This window comes from Anomaloglossus baeobatrachus, chromosome 12, assembly GCF_048569485.1.
Source record: "Anomaloglossus baeobatrachus isolate aAnoBae1 chromosome 12, aAnoBae1.hap1, whole genome shotgun sequence".
Classification (NCBI taxonomy): Eukaryota; Metazoa; Chordata; class Amphibia; order Anura; family Aromobatidae; genus Anomaloglossus; species Anomaloglossus baeobatrachus.
The window spans coordinates 63,364,042-63,390,480 of record NC_134364.1 but is presented as its reverse complement, the minus strand read 5'-3'; the positions used below and the strand labels follow the sequence as shown (position 1 = coordinate 63,390,480).

Genomic DNA, 26,439 nt, shown 5'->3' with positions numbered 1-26,439 from the left:
TAGTGTTATCATAAGTGTATTGTGTCAGACATGGAATCCATTACAAAACATGAACTTAATGACGAGGACACTTATTCTCTCCTACGCTGGATACAAGACACATATCCACAGTGAGTATACTCTTAATATAATGGAACAAGGGGACATCAACAAGACAAGCTCTTTTTAGACCACTCAGGGGGGCAACTCTATTGTACTGATTGGGAGTTATTTCTGTAATATAGTCAAGATTTTCATTTTAGTGGTTTTGGAGCTTAAATCTCTCAGCATTCCCTGCACAGGCTGCATGCAGGTGATCTGTATACTGGGAAGTGTCATCTTGACCTCCATTAATGTATAGTATTTCATGGGGAAAAAAGTAACAGTTAAGCTTTAAGTGGGTTGTCTGACAGTAAGCTTGCGGCTTGTTTCCAATGAGAACACCAAGCCGTCCAAACCTTCAAAAACCTGCGTTATCCCTGGAGTCTCCTCTGACTGGTAAGTCGCAGTGACATCATTACGTTACACTCACGATGCGAGGGCTCTGGTTTAATGGCATCAGACTACCGACATGGCCGCTCCTACAAATTACTTTTCTCACCACTAGAGGCTCCCATACACGTTAGACTAAAGGCCCGCATACACGTTAGACTAAAGGCCCGCATACACGTTAGACTAAAGGCCCGCATACACGTTAGACTAAAGGCCCGCATACACGTTAGACTAAAGGCCCGCATACACGTTAGACTAAAGGCCCGCATACACGTCAGACTAAAGGCCCGCATACACGTCAGACTAAAGACCTGCATACACTTCAGACTAAAGGCCTGCATACACGTCAGACTAAAGGCCTGCATACACGTCAGACTAAAGGCCTGCATACATGTTAGACCAGTGGTTCCCAAACTCCAGTCCTCACGACCCCCAACAGGTCATGTTTCCAGGATTTCCTTAATATAGCACAGGTGATGCCTTGATAATGATTCCATCTCATGTTCAATAGTAGGGAAATCCTGAAAACATGACTTGTTGGGGGCTATGAGGACTGGAGTTTGGGAACCACTGCGTTAGACCAAAGGCCCGCATACACGTTAGACTAAAGGCTCGCAGATACATTAGACCAAAGGCAACCATACACATTAGACTAAAGGCCACCATACTAGTGACTGTGTCCGTTCACTCAGGCCGTTCCATCTGCCTCACCTACCCCAGTGGTCTTAGCTTTACTACTGACAGTGTCCCTCCACCCCAGCTGTGCCATCTGCGTCAGACTTCCCGGTGGTCCTTGCTGCACTAGAGAGACTCTGCCTCTTTGTCCCAGTGTCTGTCCCTGCCCTAGGGATCAGCTGTCCCATTCCCTGCCCTGGGAATGGCGCCTGACGTCTGCCTCGCGGTGGGCGCTTAGTCACGCCCCTCCCACAAAGGGTAAGCCCAGGTTTCCCCTGGGGTCCACTCCTGCTCGCTGCTTTTCCATCTTCAGCGGTGAACATTACACCCATTTTTATTAACGATGTCTTGATAGACATGTTTATTGATGAACCTAACAGACCGAATAACAGCATGTACATTTTTGTGCTGCTAATTAACACCTAATTCCAGTGTACGTCATTCAGTAAATCAGCCCCATTGTAAAACTACATTTAAAGACCCTAAATAAGGCAGAGGATCTTGTTTCCACCCCACACCTGAGGCACATGCTCCACCAGTTAAAACTCTAAAAAAAAAAAATAATGGGATAACTAGCAATAACCACTGGCAAACTGGTGACGTGTCTCGTACGTTTTCAAATGACACGCAAAGGGTTTTTTTTTTCACGTGGCACAGTGACCTATAACAGTGATAGGTGGCCCATTACCCACAGTGACACCATAACATACCACCTCACACATTCATTGGTTGCATTTCATGAAACTGATCTTGAATTATGGATTTTTTTCTCCAATGTAGAAGAATTCTGAGAGATCCGCTTATACAAGGACACATAGATGAATCCAAGCTGCAAATTCTTCTGCCACCAAGAACGATTGAGCAGCTTGAAAGAACTTATGTGGAATGTGAAGAGGTAGGAATCTGTTTATCAAAACCAAAGTAAGGATAGGGCAACATGCATTACCTGACATTCAGATTGCGGAGCTGTATTACAAATTCACAAATAATTGTTTTACTATGGTGTCACATTGTGATTTGTAGATTGCAAATGTATCTAAGGCCTCCTTCACATTTCTGTGCAAAACATGAATGTTTTGCACAGTCCGTGGTGAAGGTGCATATGTGTGTGCATGTGTCAGTGTGTGTGTTCATTGTGTGCTGTCGCTGTGCTATCCATGTGACCTACGGATAGCACACAGACAGCATGAGTTGGTATACTTACTATCTCTGGCGCTGCTGTTACTTCCAGGTCCTTAGTCAGTGCAGTGAATATGCAGTGAGTATAATGAGAGGGCCCAGAAGGAACAGCATAGCTGGAGACAGATAAGTATAAGACATGTCTGTTTTTTGCTGGTAGCATGGGTGTCACATGGGCTGCACACTGATGTGATCCATGTGACATCAGTGTGACATGTACCGGAGAAAACAGGTCACATAAAAATAAAGAATTTTTATACTTACCTGTCTCCAGCGCTGCTGTCTTTGCCATTGCTGTTGCTTTCGGGTCCTGCTCATTATGCTCATTGCATATTCACTGCACGCACCGCAGACCCGGAAGTAACAGCAGCGCCGGGGACAGGTAAGTATACCAGCTCATGCTGTGGGTGTGCTATCCGGATGTCACACATATAGCACAGGGACAGCATATGTAGAATACACACATAGACACACATATGCACCTACACCATGGACCATGAAACACGTGTGTGTTTTACACAGACTTGTGAAAGAGGCCTAAATATGTTGAAATTTCTGTCGCAGCTGAAATCCCCCTCATATAACGTTTAAACTCTAAACAGTAAAAAAAGTTTGTAAATTATGGATGTCACTGGAGTGACAGGAAGGGGAGGTGACTGAAAAAGAGCCCCTACTGACTTTCAGACTAAGCCTAGGCTTTCCCTCTACTCAGAGGTACGCTTAAAGGTAGCAATGTCTCCCTATCTCCTGTTCCTGATGGCAAGATCCTCCTCCACACCGCACCACCTGAAGGGGGGTAGGGCAAGGACAGAAGTCCTGAAACAACTGACAGACTGGGGTAAAAACAGAAACTCACTCAAACCAATTACCAAAAATAGGGGGCAACAAAATGTGTACAGGGAGGTGTAACATGGAAAAGAGAACATAACAAAAACAGGCTACCTTCACAAACTAACACACACGAAAACAGACAGCAGCAGGAAGCACCTCCTCCCAGCTCCAGGCCTAGCTCCAGGCCTAGCTCCAGGCCTAGCTCCAGGCCTAGCTCCAGGCCTAGCTCCAGGCCTAGCTCCAGGCCTAGCTCCAGGCCTAGCTCCAGGCCTAGCTCCAGGCCTAGCTCCAGGCCTAGCTCCAGGCCTAGCTCCAGGCCTAGCTCCAGGCCTAGCTCCAGGCTGAACTGACCAACCAGCAACATCTGATGGGAGCAGAGGGTTTATATCCAGGCCAGAAGTGGTCATCAGAGAAATCACCTGAGCAGAGTAAATGAGCTTGTTGCTGACAAGGTGAACTGACAGTAACCCTGCAACTGTCAAAAGAAAAACATGTTTAATGTGTAAGGCCTGAGATGATAAGAGACCCTGTGCCTGTCACTAACCTCACCAGGAGACAACCGTGACAACTGACTGGAATACATATCTTTCTGCAGCACACGGCAGCTGAAAGATGACGCAACTTCATTAACAGATCTACATCTCTTAATGAAGTGGTCGCTTCTTACTCATTAAAGCCTGCTTTACACGTTGCAATTTCGCATACGATATCGTATGCGATTTGCAGCGCCCCCATCGTGTGTGCAGCACGTTCAATTTGTTGAACGTGCCGCACAAACGATTAACCCCCGTCACACATACTTACCTTCCATACGACCTCAATGTGGGCGGCGAACGTCCACTTGCTGGAGTGGGACGGACATTCGGCGTCACATCGACGTCACGCGGCCAATAGAAGCAGAGGGGCGGAGCTGAGCGGGACGTAAACATCCCGCCCACCTCTTTCCTTCCGCATTGTGGGCCGGGAGCCGCAGGACGCAGGAAAGATCTGTTCATCCTTCCCGGGGTGTCACACACTGCAATGTGTGCTACCCCGGGAACGTTGAACAATCTGACGTTCAATTCTAGAGAAATGAACGATGTGCATGCGATGAATGTTTTAACGTTCAATAGCAATCGCACGTACCTGTCACACACTGCAATGTAACTTACAATGCCGGATGTGCGTCACTTACGACGTGACCCCGCCGACACATTGTAAGATATATTGTAGCGTGTAAAGCGGGCTTTAGACTAGCGTCTCGATGAATTGGGGCCTATAGCAATTTTTTTTCTCCTTTTCTAAAGGACAAACTAGAAACACAATTGGAAAAAAGTTTAGATCTGGAAGTCAAGAGATGGAATGATAGGAAAGAACCCGTGCAAGAAGGAAGATATTACCTGTCCGGACTAGAGAAGGACGTCACTAAGGTGCTCTTTTTTTTTTTTTTTTTTTTGCATTATACAGTTTTCTTTTTCATTATTGTATCTTCTCTTCAAAACAACTAAACTTCCTGTAACCTGTTTTATTTTTTTCCACCAGATTTTTATAGCAAGCTTGAAAAGGACAGCAAAAATATCTGAAACAATGTCTTGCAAAATGGCGCCATGTTTAGGAAGAAAGCTACAGGATTTTCTTACAAGGTACATGATGGTGCTGGAAGACATGGAGGGCTAGAGACACGTGGAGTAATATTAGCCTGGTAAAACTCTAGGACCGCTACTCATCCAAAGACCCCTGGCTTCTTTGCAACAATAATTTAGAAAATATATGTAAAGGATGATTCATACATCACAAGCCCTGTCAAGGTTTTGCCAGTTATTTTGAAACTATGGCCAAACCAATGCATTGATAAGCAGCAGGAAGAATGGGTCGCCCTGCCCTGGGAGGCCCTGCCCTGCTGTGGCTCTGTCTTGCCCTGGGTAGCCCTGCCCTGCCCTGGGTGGCCCTGCCCTGCTGTGGCTCTTCCCTGCCTTGGGTCCCCCTGCGAGGTTCTGATCCCACTAGGCAAAGACATTTGCATACAGTACAGACCAAAAGTTTGGACACACCTTCTCATTCAAAGAGTTTTCTTTGTTTTCATGACTCTAAAAATTGTAGATTCACATTGAAGACATCAAAACTATGAATGAAAACATGTGGAATGAAATACGTAAAAAAGTGTGAAACAACTGAAAATATGTCTTATATTCTAGGTTCTTCAAAGTAGCCACCTTTTGCTTTGATTACTGCTTTGCACACTCTTGGCATTCTCTTGATGAGCTTCAAGAGGTAGTCACTGGAAATGGTTTTCCAACAGTCTTGAAGTTCCCAGAGATGCTTAGCACTTGTTGTCCCTTTTTCCTTCACTCTGCGGTCCAGCTCACCCCAAACCATCTCTATCGGTTTCAGGTCTGGTGACTGTCGAGGCCAGGTCATCTGGCAGCGCACCCCATCACTCTCCTTTTTAGTCAAATAGCCCGTACACAGCCTGGAGGTGTGTTTTGGGTCATTGTCCTGTTGAAAAATAAATGATGGTCCAACTAAAAACAAACCGGATGAAATAGCATGCCGCTGCAAGATGCTGTGGTAGGCATGCTTGTTCTGTATGCCTTCAATTTTGAATAAATCCCCAACAATGTCACCAGCAAAGCACCCCCACACCATCACACCTCCTCCTCCTCCATGCTTCACGGTGGGAACCAGGCATGTAGAGTCCATGCGTTCCCTTTTCTACAAAGACACGGTGGTTGGATCCAAAGATCTCAAATTTGGACTCATCAGAGCAAAGCACAGATTTCCACTGGTCTAATGTCCATTCCTTGTGTTCTTTAGCCCAAACAAGTCTCTTCTGCTTGTTGCCTGTCCTTAGCAGTGGTTTCCTAGCAGCTATTTTACCATGAAGGCCTGCTGCACAAAGTCTCCTCTTAACAGTTGTTCTAGAGATGAGAAGGTGTGTCCAAACTTTTGATCTGTACTGTAAGTGGTTAGTGTTTCCCCTATTTACTTTGATGACTATAGTTTCCCCCATACTACAAGTATATACAGATGACTTGCATGTACGTCCATGTAACCTCCTCTAATTGTTTGGGTTTTTTTTTACATTGTCCTAGGATACATGAACCGTATATTTTTTTTTTTTTGTATGCCCTTTTTCTCTCCTTAAGAGATTGCGTCTTTTACTGCCCAGGTGCCACGTGGTTAGCGGACGGCTGCTTCTATTCTACACCAGAAGCATCACCAGCGTCCTGCAGACTTATATGGATTGTCCAGGTTTGGAGTGCAAGCTTGGAGTTACTCTTATGTGACTGCACACTTGTGGGTCCCCAAAGCGCGCAGCATGCGCACTGTCAGGATTTGCTGGCGCTGGCAGAACGTTGATGCATGGCCACAAGTATGTGATTTGCACACATGCCATCTAGACATGTGTGGCCTCACTCAAGACAAGTGAATTGAGTGACATTGGTGTCACGGTCTTTCCTTCATTTTTGGAGATTTGTGACACGTGCTGGATCTGAGTCTCATTTTGTTGTGTCGCCAGCTCTCCTTCCAGCAGCTCCTGGTCAGGTGTGTCTGGCTGGGACCACGCCCGGTTCCTATAAATACACTCAACATCCAACAGAGGGCGCCGGTTATTTCCTTAGCTTTCCTTTGGAGACGTGGCCAGGAGGAGGAAGGAGTTGTGTTTTATTCTCGCCATTGTCCAGGTGGCTGGAGCATAAGTTGTTGCTGCAGCAATTCCAGGTGTGCTGGGTGAATGGTGTGTATGTTCCCCAGTAGTTTGCTTCCTTCCCCTTATGTTGTTTTCCCCTCGTGCACTAGTTCAGGCTCCTGTGTGTGTGCTTGCTGGGTGTACGAGTGGTTGTTGTTTGTTGTTGCAACCCCTTTTTGTCCTTAGTTGTTGGTGCAGGGGTTCTTCTGTTCTCGTCCTTTTCCCCGGGTGGTCGGTTGTGGAGCAGGGCTCTATCATTAGGGAAAAGTACAGGAGATAGGGCTTAGGGTGGTGACCTGTATCTCCCTACCATTGAGGGTACCTCCAGGGAAAGGGTGAGTGCAGGGGCCCTAGCTTTAGGGCCAGTATAGGCTCCCCTGGGTCCACCTAAGTCACAGTGACAGTTGGGCACGTCTAGTTGGAATGTGGCCAGAAGTATGCAAAGATCTCTGAAAATATCTGTGGATCCAGCAATGGATGGGCAGTGGTTAACGCAAATGAAAAAGAATATATAATTTTCCAGAGACAGAGAAAAAAAACCCCTTCCTATAGGAGAGGGAACGTAGAGTTCTCAGAGATCGCTTACCTAAAGTCAGGAAAGCCATGTTAGAGGAGTATTACTTCCAACTGGGATCTAGATTTCTGGTATGATGTGTTTTGTCTGTTGCAGAATGTTACATTCCCTCCCCAAGGTAAAAAATCAATTATAAATCTCTGGGTACACAACATGGTAAGACATGGCTTTTGTATAGTACTATCTGCAGAGACCAGATGATAAAAGGTGGCAGATATAATATCCAGGACCTTGTTCACATAGTAGTAGGAGCTTCTAGAGGCCCACCATAGACCTTAGATTCTGGAACACGTTTAGTGATGTGGGGTATCCATCTGTCCCAAACATTCAGGTCGTATCCAGTAGTGATGCCATGAACACATTCTACTGAGATTCATAGGACCAGTCGGTGTATGACCTTTCTCTCCTGACTACATCTCACCTTGCTCCCGTGTGCAAGATTAATACTGCTGGGTTTGTATCTGGTCTAGAGAAAAGGAAATATTTTCCTATTTTGCACAACTGGATGATAAGGGCCAGTTCTGCCGCACTTCTATCCCTCTCGATAACTACAATGATTCGGGGAGGCACTATTCATAGTCCTCCTACTGGAAATGAAACTGATCAACAAGGAGGTGCTTGGTCCATAGTCCTAATAATAGTAGATCGGGAGGTTCCTTGGCTTCATCAGCAGAACTTGTGTGACGTTATCTAGGCTGACCACTCATTTGTTATCATCTGTCCTATAATTTCCGGAAAGGAGAAACTCGCACCCATTTTTGCTGTTACTTTGGACTAAAGTAAAGTATATTTACATTAAGAAATTACACTTTACAGAGTTTGGGGGAAAAAATGTCTAATGGGGAAAAATGCCATAAAATAACAAATACCCACTGGTTCTGGACTTTGTGTTATTGCCGCAATCTCTTGAATCCTTTGTATGAACGATCCTCCAGATGATCGATTAAGTGTGTTTTGGCCAACCATAATCATTTTTGCATGGACAGCATTACAGTGGACAGTTTAGGGGTGATCTTCTACTAAAACACCCTAAAAATAAACCCTGATTTTACAATATTAGATTTTTTTTTTTCCCTGGCTACATTCCCATAGCAGTGATGTGATAAAACATGACACTTTATTAGTACACTGAATATAAATATAAACACAACACTTTTGGTTTGTTTTGCTCCCATTTTTCAGGAGCTCGATTCTAAGATTTAAAACGTTTTCTATGTACAAAAAAAGGGCATTTTTTTCTCTCAAATATTGTTCACACATTTGTTCACATCTGTGTGAGCACTTCTCCTTTTGTCAAAATAATCCATCCACCAGATGTAGCATATCAAGATGCTGATTAAGACAGCATGATTATTGCACATATGTGCCATAGACTGGCCAGCATGATTATTGCACAGGTGTGCCTTAGACTGGCCAGCATGATTATTGCACAGGTGTGCCTTAGACTGGCCACAGTAAAAGGCCACCGTCAGAGTGAGTGCACACAATCGGGGTTAGCAGCGGTTTGGATGCAGTGTTATACAGTACAAGCACAGTGAATGGGATTTATAATAATCCCATGCCCACTGTGCTTCTTTTCTCCACAGCGTAAGCTGACATGCGACACAGCTTTCCGAGCCGCAACATGTCAATTTATGCTGCGGAGACGCAAGTGTTTTCGTCACACCATCCTAGGACCTCCACATCCAGCATCATTACCTCAAAGATCGCCTGAGACCGGACAGCCGGACAGCATATACAATAATCAGTGCAAAACCAAAGAGTTCAGCTCATGAAAAATGCAAAGTGCAAAAACAAGTGTTGCTTTTATATTTTTATTCAGTGCAGATTCACCACCCAAAAATAAGCTTAAGGCCCTGTGCGCACTGGAAAATTACTTTTCTTAAGAAAAATCCATACCCTCTGGCAGAATTCCGCAGCAAAATCTGCAGTAATAATGCACCCACGGTTTTGCCGCAGTTTTCCCGCACGTTGGTCCCTGCGTTTTTTTTACCATTATCTATGGCAAAAACCGCAGGTACCTGCAGAAAAGAAGTGACATGCCAATTCTTTTTTTTGCTGCAGAAATTCTGCAGCAAAACCTATAGGGAAAAACCTGCAGTGTGCACACACCATTTTGGATTTCCCATAGATTTTGCTGGAGAAGGACTGCAGAAAGGTTATGAACAAAAACCGCACCTTTTCAGCAGCAAAAACCGCGGCAAAAAATGCAGTGTGCGCACAGGGCCTTATGCATACATTACTAAGTGATATACTCTTACCAGTGCGGTTTTCAAAAGAGAACAGAATGAAATAAACAAATTAATTAAGGGCTGATGCTACAGCTGACTATCGATTTCTATGGGATTGTTCATATTCATCTATTGTATGTGCTCCATGTGGCAGATTGGTCCTAGAAAACACTACAAGGTTGTAGACTCTGCAGCATGACTATTTCAGAGCTATGATTGTTCTGTAAAAAAATAATAAATATACACACACACACTAATATATATATACACACATATACACACACACACTCTGAGTAAATATATATATATACATATATGTGTGTTATATATATATATATATATATACACACACATACACGCACACACACATTATAGCTAAATCACATGCAACTTGCATTGATGTCTATGGCAAATGAGTTGCATAAGGCTATGTGTGCACGTCTGCATTCTGACGTGACAAATAGTCTGCATCGTTTTGACACCGCATGTGCGTTCCAAAACGCAGCTGAAAAGCTGCGTTTTGGATTGCAGAAAGGATGCAGAATTCATGCGCTCTGGATGCTTGCTCTGCCATAGACAGTGGGAAAAGCATCCAAAAAGCACAAAAGAAGTGACATGTTGCTTTTTAGAACTAAATATTTCAGCATTCAAAACTCTGCGTCCTAAAACGCAACGTGCGCATGGATTTTGCAAAATTCTCAGTCTTTGCTGGGAACGCAGAACGCATGCGTTTACGCAGCAGTTTAAAAACGCTGCAGAAACGCATGAAAAATGCACACGTGAGCACACAGCCGTAGACTTGCGACCAGAGAAAAAAAACTGGCACCTTTAGGCTAAGTTCACGTGTCCAGTAATCCGTTAGAACAGATCCACTGGCAAAAGTCTTATGCAAACACAACTCTTATCAATTTTGAAAAATTGATCTTTGCAGGATCGATTACCCTGGGAGTCTATGGAAAATCCATTAACTAATCGCTATTTATCTTCCATTTGAAACTGATCCAGTGAGAAAAAAAATGCACCATTAACATGCAAGAAAAACAGGTGACTAAATAGCAATCAGTTAATGGATCCATTCTAAATAGACTCCTATGTTTAAAAAATGGATCCTACAAAAGTCAGTTTTTCAAAATTGATAAAGTTGTGTTTGCAGAACTTTTTTGCCAACAGATTGCTGCTGGATCCTTTCTTATGGATGATTACTTGACACATGAACTTAGCCTAGAAACATTTGTGCCACAGTCACGGTGGTGACACCATAGAGGTCATTAGATATTTGTCATAATTCAACATAATCCTAATCTGGCAAATGCCCGGGAATGTATAAATCTTATAAATCATCCATTTTTTTTTCTTCAACAGCTAGGACATAGCTCAAAAACACAAATATAAGCAGAAGGTCCATGCTGTGACCTACAGAGTACCTCCAACATTGTAATTCATTGTAATTAGGGCAGGTGGGCCACAAAGATGTTCAGTAAAGTAATGGATCTAATATCTTCTAGTCATAAATGCAAAACTAATGTCCAGTGCATCAGACCTACCTGGTTTGTCATAGAGTTACTTGAAATATTTTCATATAATAGTATTCAGAAAAAGATCGGCTGGGACTCACCCACCCAGTGTGTGCACATAGGCAGGGCTGTGGGATCTGTCACTGCACTGGTGCAGGAAAGTAACTGTGGTGGGAAGGCTTTACTCCAGCTCATAGTTTGAACACAAGGCTATGTACCCATGGGAAATTACACCTGTGGATTAATCTGCGGAAAATCCGCAGATTTTCTGGATTTTTCAGATAAATCCACAGGTTTCAGCATGGGGAGCAGACACTCCCCATGTTATCCTATAGGACATGGGGAGTGCTGTGTCCATGCTGCGGATGTCCAGCAGCCGCACATAACTGCATGTCAATTATTTCTGCGGAAATAGCTGCGAAAATCCCGGCCCTCCACTATGGAGATAGAGGCCGGGACTTCCTCAGGTAAGTTGCACGAATGTCCGCAGGTTTACTGCAGCTATTTCACTGAAATCCCGCAGCTAAAAATAGCTGCGGATTCCGGGGAGCAGCTGCGGGAAAGCTGCGGATATATCCGCAGGTACAAACTCCCGTGGGCACATAGCCTAAGGGTAGGTTCACACATTACATTGTGGGGAAGCAGTGAATCGCTGAGCACTGCAGAATATGTTGGCACTATTATTATTATTATTATTAATATGCATGAGATCTAACGTGTGAGCCAAGCAGAACACTGCTTTAACCATTTTGTTTCCTTTTTTTTTCTTTTCTTTAAAACTTTCCGGATGGCCGAACCCAAACAGTAACATTGACTTTCTCTTTGAAGTTCGTGTTTGGGGTCCGTGACAAACGCTAGATGTTCTGAACGGGCCCCTAATTTTATAGTACGGATACGCCAATCACTACATGTGAGAAAATTCACTAATGTCTGAATGTGGTAGGCCCTGTGCGCACTAGAAAATGGAATTTTCTTTAAGAAACACTCCGCACCATCTGAAAGATTACCGCACCTGCGGTAAAAAAAATGCAGCAAACCAAACCCGAAAACCGCATGCGGTTCTACCGTGATTTGCCATGGTTTTACCGTGAATTTTCTGCAGGTTTTTCCTGTGATTTTTTTTTTTTTTTTTTTTTTTTTTTTTTTACCATTATCTATGGCAAAAACCACAGGTACCTGCAGAGAAGAAGTGACATGCTCATTCTGTTTGCTGCAGAAAACATGCAGCAAACCCTGTAGGTGAAAAAAAACCCCGCAGTGTGCGCACAGCATTTATTTGTTACCATAGGTTTTGCTGGGGAATGACTGCAGAAAGGTTATGAACATTTTCTGCAGCAAAACCGCGGTAAAAAACGCAGCATGCACACAGGGCCTTAAGTCGGAAAATGTTACTAGTCACATTAATCCATGCCATTGACTTCTCTATTCTAGATATCACAATCTAGTTGTTGAATATACGGTTACCCTTAAGAAAAAGGAAAAATGTTTCTGGAATATTACTATTGCCAATATCAACAGCATTTTGGCATTCAGGTACATATTACTTACATACTTTTATAACTACGCTCTTCAACATTGACATTGCACAGCCAAGAAAGTAAAAGCACAAAATTATGGCAATCACAGAATATATAGACAAATTACTGCTCTGCAAAGGATGAAAAAAACGGAAACAAAATTTTCAAAACATTAGGATTTATTCAGTATCAAGTATTAGCACCACAAGCAGAAATCCCCACACTTCCTGCTGTCACGGCTGACAGACAGTCTGGCTATAGAAGGTCACAGAATTTGACTGCACAAACTTCTCCCTGACCTATCATTCCTGCTTGATGTATTTGGTTCCTATGTATCTCCTCTGCTTTTTCATCTCTTCTCTTTTAGGACCCCGCCGAAGTTCCTCACCTTTTCAGCTACTTTTCATCAGCCCTTCCTTGGTGTCTATCTATACCCTCATTTCCCCATACTCCATGTCCTCTACCCTTAACAAGTCTTCAGTGCAAGCAGTTGGCTCACATTGTTCTAGTGTAACCTGATTGTTGCAGTTTCTCTTCCTGAGACATCTGGAGATATTTTGTTGTTTCCTTCCCCTGTTTGTTATCCCTGTCTTCTTTAGAGCTTAGTGAGTTTGACTAAGCACTCATCCCATCCGCTCCCAGCCTAGAGCCAGCTATCCATCTTGGCGCATAGGTGCAGAACCTGTCTAGGGCGCTGAGGGGACCCAGACCCAGCGGAAGGCTTGGTTAGGAGTCTCCATCTCCCCCTTCCATAGTCACAGGGTCACCCCTTGTATGCTGGGTACTTCTCTGTACCTAGCATGACATCTGCCTTGTCTACAATCAACGAGGTTATTAATGGTTGTCTGAATTCGCTGAGGAAAATTGTCAAGATCTGCTGCTGGTAGGTTCTGCGTAATCACCAACCATTGGTGTTCCAAATGTGAACGATGGGAGACAAATCCAGAGGTGCTGCAGTCATGGTAGCACATTTAGGCTTTCAGGATGTTTATAGTAGCATAAGCAGCATACGAATTGGCATTGTCATGTCAAAAAACCGCCCTCCCTGAGACACTTTGTAGATATGGCCATACAACTGGTCCTACGATGAAATCAATATAATGCCGTGCTGGAGTGAAGACTAGAAGGGGCCGACTACCATATGTTATGTCACCCCACACTGTAACCCTGGCATTAGGATCGGTTTGTCATTCCCTTGTGAAGGCCTCTTCAAGGTGTTGACTCTGTGGTCTAGTAAAATATGAAGAGTGGCGCGTATTGATTCATTCTGTAGTGCAAGTGAAGTTAGGCATCACTTTCTGAGCCCAGGGAGTCAAATGATCAAAAGACATTTGCATAATATTGGACGTCCAGCTACAGGTGCAACCTCCCACCGTTCTCAAACACTTTCATGGTGCAGAGTAAGATGGCAAGGGATGCTGGAAAGGAGGTCTGTCCCCTTCATTGAGTACTTCTTTTGTCTTAGATGCAATGAAAGCCGGGGATCAGTCTGAAAAACCAAAATAGCAACACCATAAAGAGACCTTCAAAAGTCAATGTTGTGTCCCTGGAGCTGTTCATCAACACAATAACACCAGGCTGCATGTTGCTCGTGTTACTGAGAGCAGCCTACGTGGCCTAAACTGACTCCCGTGGCTGCAGCGTCTCCGGCCTTGTCTCCCATCAAGCACATCTTGGACGTCATTGGTCGGTGTTTACACAATAGCTGCCAGCAGTAGATTTTGATGATTTGCCAAAGTGCATTCAGAAGCAGAACATTCCTTTGATGAGCATTTAAAACCTCACTGATAGCAGTCAAGGCTGTAAGTGCCGGGATTTCTACCAATGGCGTTCATACTCAATACTCGTACTCAAGATGTTTGAGAAGTTTGTTCTTGTTGTTGCAATTTCAATGTTCACGGGTATATTTTGCAGCTAATGATATAACAGCAACACTGTATGATCAGAGTGTTATATTTTAACAGAAACCTTCTTGAAAGCAAAGATTTAAGAATACAGGGCGAAACTAAGGAAACTCTGAATCACGTCCTTCACGAGTTTGAAACTCTTGGATACAATGCACTTTTGCAAGATCTGTTTGAGAAGTTGAAAGTAAGTATCCCTCCTCCTTGTTTTAAAATGGGTCTTAAGGCACAATTTTTTATGGGGCCCAATTACAATCAGGATTGCTAAAGGTGTGAAAGGTGATGTCAAAAAAACTAAGATGGGAATTTATCATGCTGGAACTTTTTGAAGTCCACTGTGCTTGTAGAGGTAGTTTTTATTTGCACTAAACTTCTCTAAGTGTTGCATGGTGCTTGATAAATATGGTGCACCTTCAGATAAATCATTTTGGTCTACAGTCGTTTCTCGCAATATTTACTCCTTTCCCAACTTGAACAGGAATTTGTCATGCTAGGTATGGGGAAGTATCACACGTACGGTGACCAAGAAGGGAAAGGAAATTGTGTCTAGGGAAGAGGGAGATGGTGACGCCTGATCAAATCTGCCGTTGGACCCTGACTTCCCTGACCACGCTAGATCGGTTCCGCACCTATTTGCAGAACAGGATTCCTGGCCCTAGGCTGACCCTGAACTGGGCCCTAGATAGGGAATGGATAGGATTAGCGCTTAGTCAACACGACTAAATTGTAAAGAACATACAGGGAACACATACAGGGGAAAGTATATAAACAGCTTATCTCCAGGATGAGACTGAGATAGGTACAGCAACAAACAACGTTTCTTCAGATGAATACAAGCTGACTGCTTGCATCCAAGGCGTGTATAGGAATATAACTCTATCACTAGCAAACACCAAGGGGAAATGTGGGTATTTAAGGATACAATGGGAAGTGATGATTATTAAAAGCTGAAAGGTGAGGATATGTGCAGGGTCCTAAAGGAAAGGGATTAATCCCAAGCAGAGAAGATACATAAAGCACCATTTATATCACAGCAGGGAGAATAGAATGTTAGGTAGAAGTTTGGGTAGCCAAACGCTGCGACCTTCTACAGCCGGACACCACAGGACTATGTCACCCGTAACGCACCCATGACAGAATTAAACTGTTTTTGCGACTTTGAAAAAAGCTGCAATTTATAAATCTGGCTTGGACTTATTTCTGACTTTTCCCACTCACATTTCAAAAATGAAAAATCACAAATGTTTGCAACTTTTTGATGCCAGATTACTGGCAAACACTCCCTACCCCACCTTCACTACAGCAATTTTCTAAAACTTCTCATTCCAGTGCTGAACAACATACAGTATGTAATAATAAAATATGCAACCTATTTTTTTTCTATCTTTTTAGCCTCATTTTAAGAAACTACAGCATGGAAAAGATCGGAAACAAAACTGTACAGAAATTATGGACAATGTAATGTCATGTATTTCTTCTTTGAAACACCTATGCCAACCTTATTACCAGGTAAGAGTACAATGCATTAAGGATGGGTTCAACCTGGCATATTTCACAGTCTGTATACAGATAGCAATCCACAGACTGACCAGGGGTCTCCCGACCCAAACTTATGCCGGCGTCACACGGGACGATCTATCGTGCGATCGCACGAGCGATCGTATCCGCCCCCGTCTTTTGTGTGTCACGGGCAATTAGTTGCCCGTGGCGCACAAAGTCGTTAACCCCCTGTCACACGCACTTACCTCCCGGGCGACGTCGCTGTGGGTGGCGAACATCCTCTTCCTGAAGGGGGAGGGACGTTCGGCGTCACAGCGATGTCACACGGCAGCCGGCCAATAGAAGCGGAGGGGCGAAGATGAGCGGGACATAATATCCCGCCCACCTCCTTCGTGCCGCATTGCCGGCGGGACGCAGGTAAGATGTGTTCGTCGTTCCCGAGGTGTCACACGGAGCGACGTGTACTGCCACGGGAACGATGAACAACCGGACAACCAGAGCACAGAAGGAGGACCGACATTTTGAAATTGGACGTGTCAACGAGCAACGATAAGGTGAGTATTTTTGCTCATTCACAGTCGTTCGGAGGTGTCACACGGTATAATATCTCTGACGATGCCAGATGTGCGTCACTAATGACGTGACCCCGACGACATATGGCCCGATATATCGTACCTTGTGACGCCGGCATTAGTCTCATATGTGTTGGATGTAGGGAGTGAAGGAAAGATATGAATTAAATATGACCCCAAGACTGCAGGCGTGCTGCTGGGGAGTAATGGTCGAACCACACACGGAGATGGTAATATTGGGTTTAGGAAGGTTAGGAGAGGGAGGAAACATGAGATGTTCCGTTTTTGACAGATTCAATTTTAGGGTGGAATCACACTAGCGTATGACGTCCAATGCGAGAGCATCAGATACGATATGCTAATGACCCTCGGCTCAGGATCTGCTGCAAGAGTGAGTCAAGTGTCATGCAACTGTGATCCGATCGGATCACAGCTGCGGAAGGGAGGGAGATAGTGATCTCTCCATCTCCTCTATTGTCAGGCTGTGTGTATATAACACTGCACTTGGATGACATCTGAGTGCAGTCCGATGTTTCACTTGCACCCATAAACTTGTATGGGTGTGAGTGACGAGAGAAATAAACTAGAGAATCAACTTTTTTTTTTTTTTTCCTCAGTCCGATTAGGGCTGAGGTGCAGCATTGTCTTACATGGGTGCCTAGTGCATGCCGAGTGCAATGCGAGATTTTCTCGGATTGCATTCGTGCTAGTCATACACCAGTGTGACTCTGCCCTTAGCTGAAGGGATGACACCATGTTGGATACAGCAGACAGACAATTGCTGTTATTTTGTAGTAATGTCAGGAGACGATATGTATAATTGGGTGTTATCAGCATACAGATGGTACTGAAAACCAAATCTACAGTGGCTTGTCCAATAGGGGCAGTGTATAGAGAGAAAAGGAGGAGGCTTAGAACTGAACCCTGAGGAACCCTGATAGTAAGGGGAAGAGGAGCAAAAGAGGAGCCAGCAAAAGATACAGTGAAGAAGCAGTCAGAGAGGTTGGAGGAGAAGCAGGAGAGTAGTGTCTGTTAGCCCGATAGAGCGGAGCATAGTGAGGAGGAGCTGGTGATCCACAGTGTCGAATGTTGCAGAGATCCAGGATAGTCAGCAGGGAGTGGTGACTATTAGATTTAGCTGTTAGTAGATCACTAGAGACTTTAATAAGAGCAGTTTCAGTAGAGTGTAAGGAGCGGAAACCAGATTGTAAAAAGTCAAGAAGAGAATTACCTGAGAGATAGTGGATTAGATGGGACAAAGCGTTTTAGAGGTTTAAAGGGAACCTGTCAGCAGATTTGGAGCCTATAAGCCGCGGCCACCACCAGTGGGCTCTTATATACAGCATTCTAACATGCTGTATGTAAGAGCCCAGGCCGCTTTGTAGAACGTAAAAAACACTTTAATACATACCTAAACGGTCGGTGCGGAGCAGATGGGTCGGATGGGAGTCTCCATTCTCAAGTACCAGCGCCTCTTCTTTTAGCCATCATTGTCCTCCTTCTTCTGAAGCTAATGTGGATGACGCGTCCGACGTCATCCACAATAGCCGGCATTGAGGTTCCGCGCATGCGCACTACAATACTTTGATCTGCCCTGCTCAGGGCAGATCAAAGTGTGCCTGCGCAGGACCTCAATGTCGGCTTCTGTGGATGACTTAGGACGCGTCATGCACAGACTGAGGACAAAGATGGCCGAAAGAGGAGGCGCTGGTACCGGAGAACGGAGACGCCCATCCGACCCATCTGCTCCGCACTGACTATTTTAGGCAAGTATTATACAGTGTGTTTTTATGTTCTACACATCGGCCGGGGCTCTTATATACAGCATGTTAGAATGCTGTATATAAGAGCCCACTGGTGGTGGCTGCAGCTTATAGGCCCCAAATCTGGTGACAGATTCCCTTTTAAGGATGAAGAGAAGATTAGAGGAAGGTCAGTAGTTAGCAGTGCAGTTCTCGTTGAGGGATGTTTTTTTAGGTAATGGGTGTATGCTGTCATGTTTGAAGGAGAAGGGAAAGACACCAGATCAGAAAGAGAGGTTAAATATTTTAGTTAGGTAAGTGGTGATAGCCGGGGAAAGGGACTGAAGGAGATGTGAGAGAATAGGGTCACTGGTGCAGGAAGTAGGGCAAGAAGATGCAAAGAGAATGGTAACTTCTTCTGTGACCAGTTCAACGACAGAAAATGAGTTAGAAGAAGTGCAGGAGGGAAGAGAATGCATGATATTAGGAGATTGGTATAAATTTCCTTTCAGATATGGTCATTTTTTTCTTTAAAATAATTGTCCAGATCATCTACACTGAGGTTGGTGGCTGGGGCCAGCACTCTTGGACCGAAGAGGAATGAAAAGTGTCAGTCGTTTAGGATTATTGGATAGTCAGGGGATGAGGGTGTTGAAGTAAGTTTGTTTAGAGAGATGAAGGACAGAGTTGTATGATTTAAGCATAAACGTAAAATGGATGAAATCTTCAGCTACAATGGATTTTCTCCAGAGACGTTCAGCGCACCTGGAGCGCCGCTGGAGAAAATGTGTTTTGTAGCGTGCGCCAGGATTGCTGCCGTCTGTGCAGAGTTGTTTTGTGTAGGAGGTGCATCTTCGTCCAGGGCAATCTAATGTGTTTCATTATAATGTTCCAGAGCAGAGTCATTACCTAAATTATATAGTAAAATCCTGCATATAATATAATACACCACGTAGTCCTCCATATAGTATAATGCACCCCATAGTCCTCCATGTATTATAATACACCCCATAGACCTCGATATATTATAATGCACTCTCTATAGTCCTCCATATATTATTATGCACCCCTTATAGGCCTACATATAAAAGAATGCATTCTATAGGCCTCCATATAGTATAATGCATCTTATAGTCCACCATATTGTATAATGCACCTCCAATCTCCTTCATATATTATAATGCACCACATATTTCCCCTTATAGTAAAATGCACCCTCCATAGTCCTCCATATATTATAATGTATCCTTCATAGTCCTCCATATTGAAAAATATACCCCCCATAGTCCTCCATATATGACAATTTACTGCATAGTCCGCCATATGGTACAATGCATCCCCCATAGTCCTCAATATCATATAACGCACACCCCATAATCATTGACCACCAGTATAGTCACTGATTTAAAACACAAAGGAAAAAAAAAAGCTCACATCTCTTCTGTACCCCGCTACTCCCAGTCTCCGTGTGAGCTTCTGCAGCTTGCAAATATCTGCACAGCAGGCATGCAGCAGTGATGCCATCACACTAACTGCACTGAGATATTAGATTTCAGACGCCGAGAGTGAATGACAGAGGAGGTTTCATCATTGCTTTCAACTGTAATGGCATCTGCGATAGCCGATACAGTTGAAAGTGTGATGACGGACAGGGTGCTCCAATGACTCATGGGGCCCCATAATGGCCGCATTGTCTGCCACCATTGGCGGTACACCAGTGCATATAAACACATTGAGGATGCTTTAATATCCCTAGATTAGAGGAGCGAACCACACACCGCTTGTCTTCTCTGCTTGGAGACCCTCTGCCATAGGTCACCCGCGCTTCCTGATGTCAGGTTGACAGAGGTGGCCGCGCACAGTGTGGTGCATGTGTTTGCGTTTGCTATACTTCTGATGCCACCGGCCAGCACACAGCAAGTTTAAAGTGCAGTGCTGACCCACAGCTGCACAATGCCCTCAAAGGCTGAATGGGGACCAGCCCCTGGGCTATGTGTCCCTTTGCCCCCCCCTCCTATGATGTTCAGTACATAGTAAGCAACGGCTGTAACCACACCCTAGCACTGACTGATAGCCGCATCTACTGCAAAGGGCCATCAAGAGTGCCGCTAGGATGCTTGATTGCTCTGGTCCGGCAAGCCTCTGACTTCTGCTGTGGCTGCTGTCTAGGGCCCTGCATGTGTTTGCTCAATTTTGGCAAATATTACTCAATTTAGACAGCACTGTACATTGTAGCATTGAAGGAATGTGTTTTGAGGTCTATACCCCTTCTTCTGATTTACTGATCATTAGACACAGAAGTCTTTGCACAAAAAAATAAATTAAAACATTGGATGAATACAAATCAAGTGCATCTAATATCTTAATCACTGAGTCTCAACAAGAGGTACACACCCCCTGAAATGCGTTACTGTGTGAGCAAATCATGGAAGGAATTTTATCCTCTCCATTCACCCAAGACTCTTCTTGAAATGGGAGAGTGTTCATGGTCCATTGGTTTTCTTTTCTTTTCTGCTTAGGTTATGATCAGTAAGATTCATTCTCAAATGGTCCTAGAATACGTCACTCAAGTTTTGGAGAATCCTGTGCGCTTGGAAAACTCAATTCAACTGAAATTTGCCGCAGCACAAATGGCTAAAAACGCTGACAAAATCAAATTCTATTTTAAAAGAAAGGTAAGAAAAACATTTACAAATAAGTAATAAATGAAAGGGATATCAGAAAGGAGATGGGTATAGAAATAGGAGACAAGAGGTTTTGAAGGTCAGGCAGCTGCTATAAAGCAAACACAATTCTGTAATGTGTCACCATTTGTCCATGACATACTATGTCCATCATAGATCGTCTCTCTGCCTTTGATGTAGGCTCGCACGCTGAGCCTGCATCTTTCCCTGCATATGATGACTGATATGATCAGCCATCTTGTGCTTCTAACAACTGTGGCTGTTATCCAGTTAAACCCCGCTGTCAGGGGGTCGCTTCATTCCCTACTACCATTGGCGCTCCTGTGATGTGATCACGGGGTCCCGAGGGGTTGACTTGAGAGCCAAGGGTCAGCTGATGACTCCTGTGTCTGCCATGACGATCCTCCTGTGAACCCCGGATGCAAGCGACATTTATAGATGATAATTTCTGCTGTACAGAGATGTGTTGATGCTCATGCCCTGCTCTGTACAGCGCAAGTGATCGGATGACCACAGTTTCAAGTCCCCTAAGGGATTAGTGAAAACAGTAAAAAGTAAATAAATGTTTTTAAAAATATAACAAAAATAAAAAACACAAGTTCAAATTGTCCCATTAAAAATAAAACTACACATGCTTTGTATTGCTGACTGAAAATGTTCTGTTTCGAACCGAACACTGACTGAAATAGAAAAAAAACCCCCAGAGTTTGGATGCTGACCCCTGGCGCCAGCATCTCTGTGCTCGGGTACACTCAGTGCTCAGCCCAGTGAGAGCCGCTGCCAGTGTTTGAATGGCTCGCACTGGTGGTAACAACAGTGTGATTGGATGTAGTGTGCAACACCCCCCAAAAAAAATAATTGAAAAACCTCACCCACTCTCTCCTGGAAATATCCCACTTATGGCTGGCTGGATATGGGCAGAGACTTGAACTGCCAAACAGTGACTTCCATTGAGGTTCAGGCCAAGTCCGAACCAGTGGAGGCTCGGTTTGGCGGATGTAGCTGACCCGTACTTCAATGGTTTCGCTCAGCTCTATTGCTGAGCTCAGAAATGTCCGATCTACCAAAATATATAATGAATCCAAATCGATAAACAGAGTAACTAATATTAATAAAAAAAACCACCAGAAATGCAGTTTTTTTTGGCTTCCGTAACAACAAAAAAAATCATAATAACAGGGATCAAAACATTGTATATTCTCCAAAGTAATATCAGCTCACGGCACAAAAAACAAGCCCTCATGCAGCCCCTGATCCCAAACATTTTATATGAGAATCATACTGGCTGTAAATTATAATATTTTATTTTTTTAATTTTCAAGCTATCCATTTAAAAGTACAAAAATAGATGAACATTTTTCCATGGAGACCTGAATCAAAAATGTACATGTCTCTGTCTTTATTTTTAATTTTTTTTTTTTGGGACAAACGGTACGTTAAAAAACATTGTGTGTGAACAGCACCATACACTACTGTATATTGAGTACGAGTCCTACCTGTGAACATCTACAGTACAATATATGAAAAACTGACATCTGAATGTGGTCGTGCTCTGAAAAAAAACAACTACTTTTCAGTATTTGGCATTTTATTTTTTATTTTATTAATTATTCACAGGGATCGCAAGAAATCTGGTTAGATCCTTTGCTTAATCAACTTGCAAATATCATAAAAGCTTTAAACCAGGAAGATACTATAAATGAAATCTGTACATTAGCTTGAGCAGTACACCGACCTAAGGTAAGAGGGGAAAAATATTCTGCTTTGATCTCTAAAATTCCCTGAGAAAGAAAAAGCCGCACCTTTTATTTGTGTTGCAAAGATGTCCAGCTTGGGTTAATTTAGCTTCAACACCATTCATTTTATTCGAAAAAATACAACAAAAACCTGACAAAGGAGTTGCCGTAACGGGTGTCGGGGTGGGTGCATCTCATTTAAAGGAGCTCTTATTCTGATTCAGTATATATTTCGCATTATTCGAGCCCAGCATTTGATCACATTTAACATCTTTACTACACGGCCATGGTTAATCACAAAAAAAGAGGAAAAGTTTGTCAGCTCATCAGTCCAAGTACAAAAGGAAAAATTCAATCAGCTATGGGTGTGGTGCACGGACGTTCCTGAGCCGGTTCACAGGCGATGCAGACAAGACATAGTAGGAAAGGGTGTGCAGCTCCCGCATACAATCTATGGGTGACAATTGAATCTTCTTAACATAAAATCATCACTTTATTTACAAACTTTAAAAACATGAAGGATGGCATTTTCCAATGCATTTCGAGCACAAACCGCGCTTATTCATAGCATCCAAATAATAAAATCACAAGATAGAAGTAACCAATGAGTATCTCTCAAATGTTAATTGCATCATGACACACCCCGCTATTCCAAATTAACTAAGGAGTGGTCACGATGTATAATACAAATGACTATAGATCATATCAGCAGCGCCATATAAATGAATAAACATAAATAATTAATTACAAAAATATTAAATATTCACATATATCTTTCTTAAATTCATTAAAAATATCAGATTACCATAGTAGACTGTAACATATATAATGATTAAGTGATTATATTACATGCAGGAGAAATAGACATTATCATTGTTTATACAACATATTAGTATTATTTTCTATATATATAATTTTATATGATCAGGATATTGTTGTTCAAAATCCACATCCAAATAATTACTGATTTAATAAGGCCTCTTTCACATTGCGTTCCGATCTCCGTTCAGTGGTCCCGTTGGGGCTTCCGTTCGAACCCCCGGCAAAGTAGGTTTCGGCCGTATGCAACAACGTGTCCACTGACTAATGGTGCAGACGGAGTCAGTGTGTGCTGATATGAACTGGTAACCATGAACGATCACAAAAAAAATACCAAACTCCAAAAGACCTAAGACCACATGGTCTTTCCCCCCACTATATGAGGTACTCTTGTGCCAGACACTTTAATCAGAACTGCAGATATAATGGGAAGAAACCAAATCACAGAACAAATAATATTCAAAAGTGCAAATACTCAAAATCAGAACAGCGAGAAACTACCTTTCTTACTGGAGGAACTGCCCTCCCAAAAATAGCAGAGAGCCAGATCCCCACATACAAGAAAACAAACACAGAACAAAATGGAAACAAAACACAAACACCCGTAGGTGCAAAATCAGCAATTAAGCAAAAAAAACCTGCAGACTTATCTGGAGTGAATTCTGGCGCAGGATAAATTGAGGAAACTATATTTTTATGTTCCGGTTATTTTTGAAAAAAAAATAAACAAAAAAATAAAATACCAACTCATAGTAAGAACCCTCAAATGAGGACAAGTCAATTAACCACGCGATTTCAGAACTGCATAACTAATATTTAAAACAAAATCAAATTTCAAATTTGGTCATTTTTGACCGAATAGAACAGCAGGGTTAATTTTCTTTAGCTGTCCTAAGTCTAGCTAGGCCCAAGCCTTGATGGACTGTGTTTCCGCTGATCATATGATCAGTCATGGCCACTTGGGTCAATAAAAGAAGGCTGGAATATGAGGGGGGGGAGGAAAGACAGAAGAGGAAGAAGAAGAATTCTCGATGTGTGACGGCCCCCTGTAAATAAGGCAGATAATAGAGCAGTAATAATAAGTGGTTAACAATGCAATTTTTTTGGTTTAAAAAAAAAAATAAATCAGTATCACAGGTATAATAACATATTTGCTATATTTCTCTTTCTACAGCAGAGAACACATCGTCGCCATCTTGCATATTAAAGGAAACATCAACATACATGAGGCACGATCTGCTCTTGAAAAAATTGAATATAGAAGAAGACACAGGAATATCAGTGTCAGAAGCCGGCCATTGTTTTCCCGGATTACACCGTTTTCATCGGACTGGCTGTTCCGCGGATATAGAAGACATGGTGTAGACTTCTGTTGTCTAAACATCTGTGGCTTTGTTCAGTACACTCGCAATATGTTCATCCATTTATGCTGCAAATTGGTCAATGTGGATACTCCACCCAAGTACTATCCGCATTGACACAGAGTTAACGTACAAGAAAAGGATATTTTTTAGTCCCCAGCGTAACCACGAAGATTATTATGAAACAACATTCTTCTTGTTTTTTGTGGGGGGTTTTTGCCACTGGTGACTCCCCCCCACCCCCCTATAATGAAAATAGTGTTGGCTTCTAAGACACTAGAAGAATGGACTATTCACTTATTTTAGCCACTTCATGGATTTTAATTAACCCCAATGTAATATACTATCCCAGCAAGATGAGATATAGGGCACTTTTTGGTGAGTGTCACTGCTAACCATCTATTTAAAAAAAAACTGAACAAAGACGGTGCTAAAATTAAAAACAAAAAGAAACAAAAAACCATATTCCCCTACCAAATTCTCCCCACTCTTCCATATTGATAGCAATGTTCCTTGTCAGTCTATTGGTTTCCTCCTTTGGACAAGGGGTGTCAGGAGACCGCTGCAGCAAATCAGTAACCTCCTGATTGGCTGCAGCAGTCACATTCCACCTGAGTCAGAGGAAAATTGCGGGGGACTGAGTTTCTTTTGGCTCAGATGGAACATGACTGCTACAGTCGCCAACTGAGTTGGCGACTGTAAAGTTGGAAAAGCAAGACAGGGGTAACATTCTTCCAAAAATGCTTGAGTTTCCCTTGCTTGAGTACTCAAGTTGCACCGGTCCAGGCATGTGACCCGTTCATTTTGACCAATGGAGCATGGTAGTGCTCACTCATCACTATGGCCAACCCCTTTAAGCTGTCCATGTGCTTGTCAGTGACATGAAGGATGTCACACTTATTCGTCTAAGGGTCCGGTTGTACTATAAGGTCAGAGGAGTAACTTGGTGCTTTTGTTGGGTCCTTATGCAATATTTATAGGGCCCTCAAATAGTGATTTTAACACTGTGGTAAAGGAGTGTTTGTGCCCGCTGAGTGCCTAGGTGCGATTGCTGCTATCTCCTCCCTTACGGTCAGTGGTGCAAAATGAAAGGGCTCCATTTCAAATCTAAAAATTGGCTCCTCTATTATGGCTCCATGTGGCTAGTTTCTGCCACATGAAGCGGAATAACCTGGTGTTTGTTTTCCCCTCCAAGGCGGTTGGGTCAATTACCTGTTTGCGAACTAGCTACCCTGTAGGGGGCATCTTGCACAGGGTTTCATGATGCCCCAATCTCTCTAATGGTTCACCTCCAGGGTACGTGTGCCCTATGTTTGCGTATGACACGGAGGAGGTCATGTGTCTGTTTATATATTTATTGTATGATAAGGGACAGAAGAAGAGAGAAAAGCAGCTGCCGCGACCTATCCCTTAAAGGTGTACATACTCTTTTGTTACTTTTCTATCATTTTTGAACTGT

General features: G+C 43.3%; 2 protein-coding genes across 2 annotated transcripts in view; one reads left to right on the top strand and one right to left on the bottom strand.

The window, feature by feature from the left end:
• The first annotated feature begins 1,686 nt into the window (after positions 1–1,686).
• On the top strand, positions 1,687–26,439 carry LOC142258548 (tumor necrosis factor alpha-induced protein 2-like). Its single transcript, XM_075331176.1, is given in 10 exon segments — positions 1,687–2,041; positions 4,443–4,565; positions 4,678–4,778; positions 12,577–12,678; positions 14,627–14,753; positions 15,959–16,075; positions 20,900–21,055; positions 22,682–22,783; positions 22,785–22,804; positions 24,794–26,439. Coding segments are annotated over 10 exon segments (1,290 nt in total). The 5' UTR covers positions 1,687–1,903; the 3' UTR covers positions 25,098–26,439.
• The window catches only part of LOC142258546 (uncharacterized), a 77,725-nt gene continuing 74,039 nt past the window's right edge, over positions 22,754–26,439 (bottom strand). Inside the window, exon 12 of the mRNA XM_075331175.1 lies at positions 22,754–23,251. Within this exon, the coding sequence (XP_075187290.1) occupies positions 23,160–23,251 (92 nt within the window). The 3' untranslated portion in view covers positions 22,754–23,159. The remainder of the gene's footprint in view (positions 23,252–26,439) is intronic.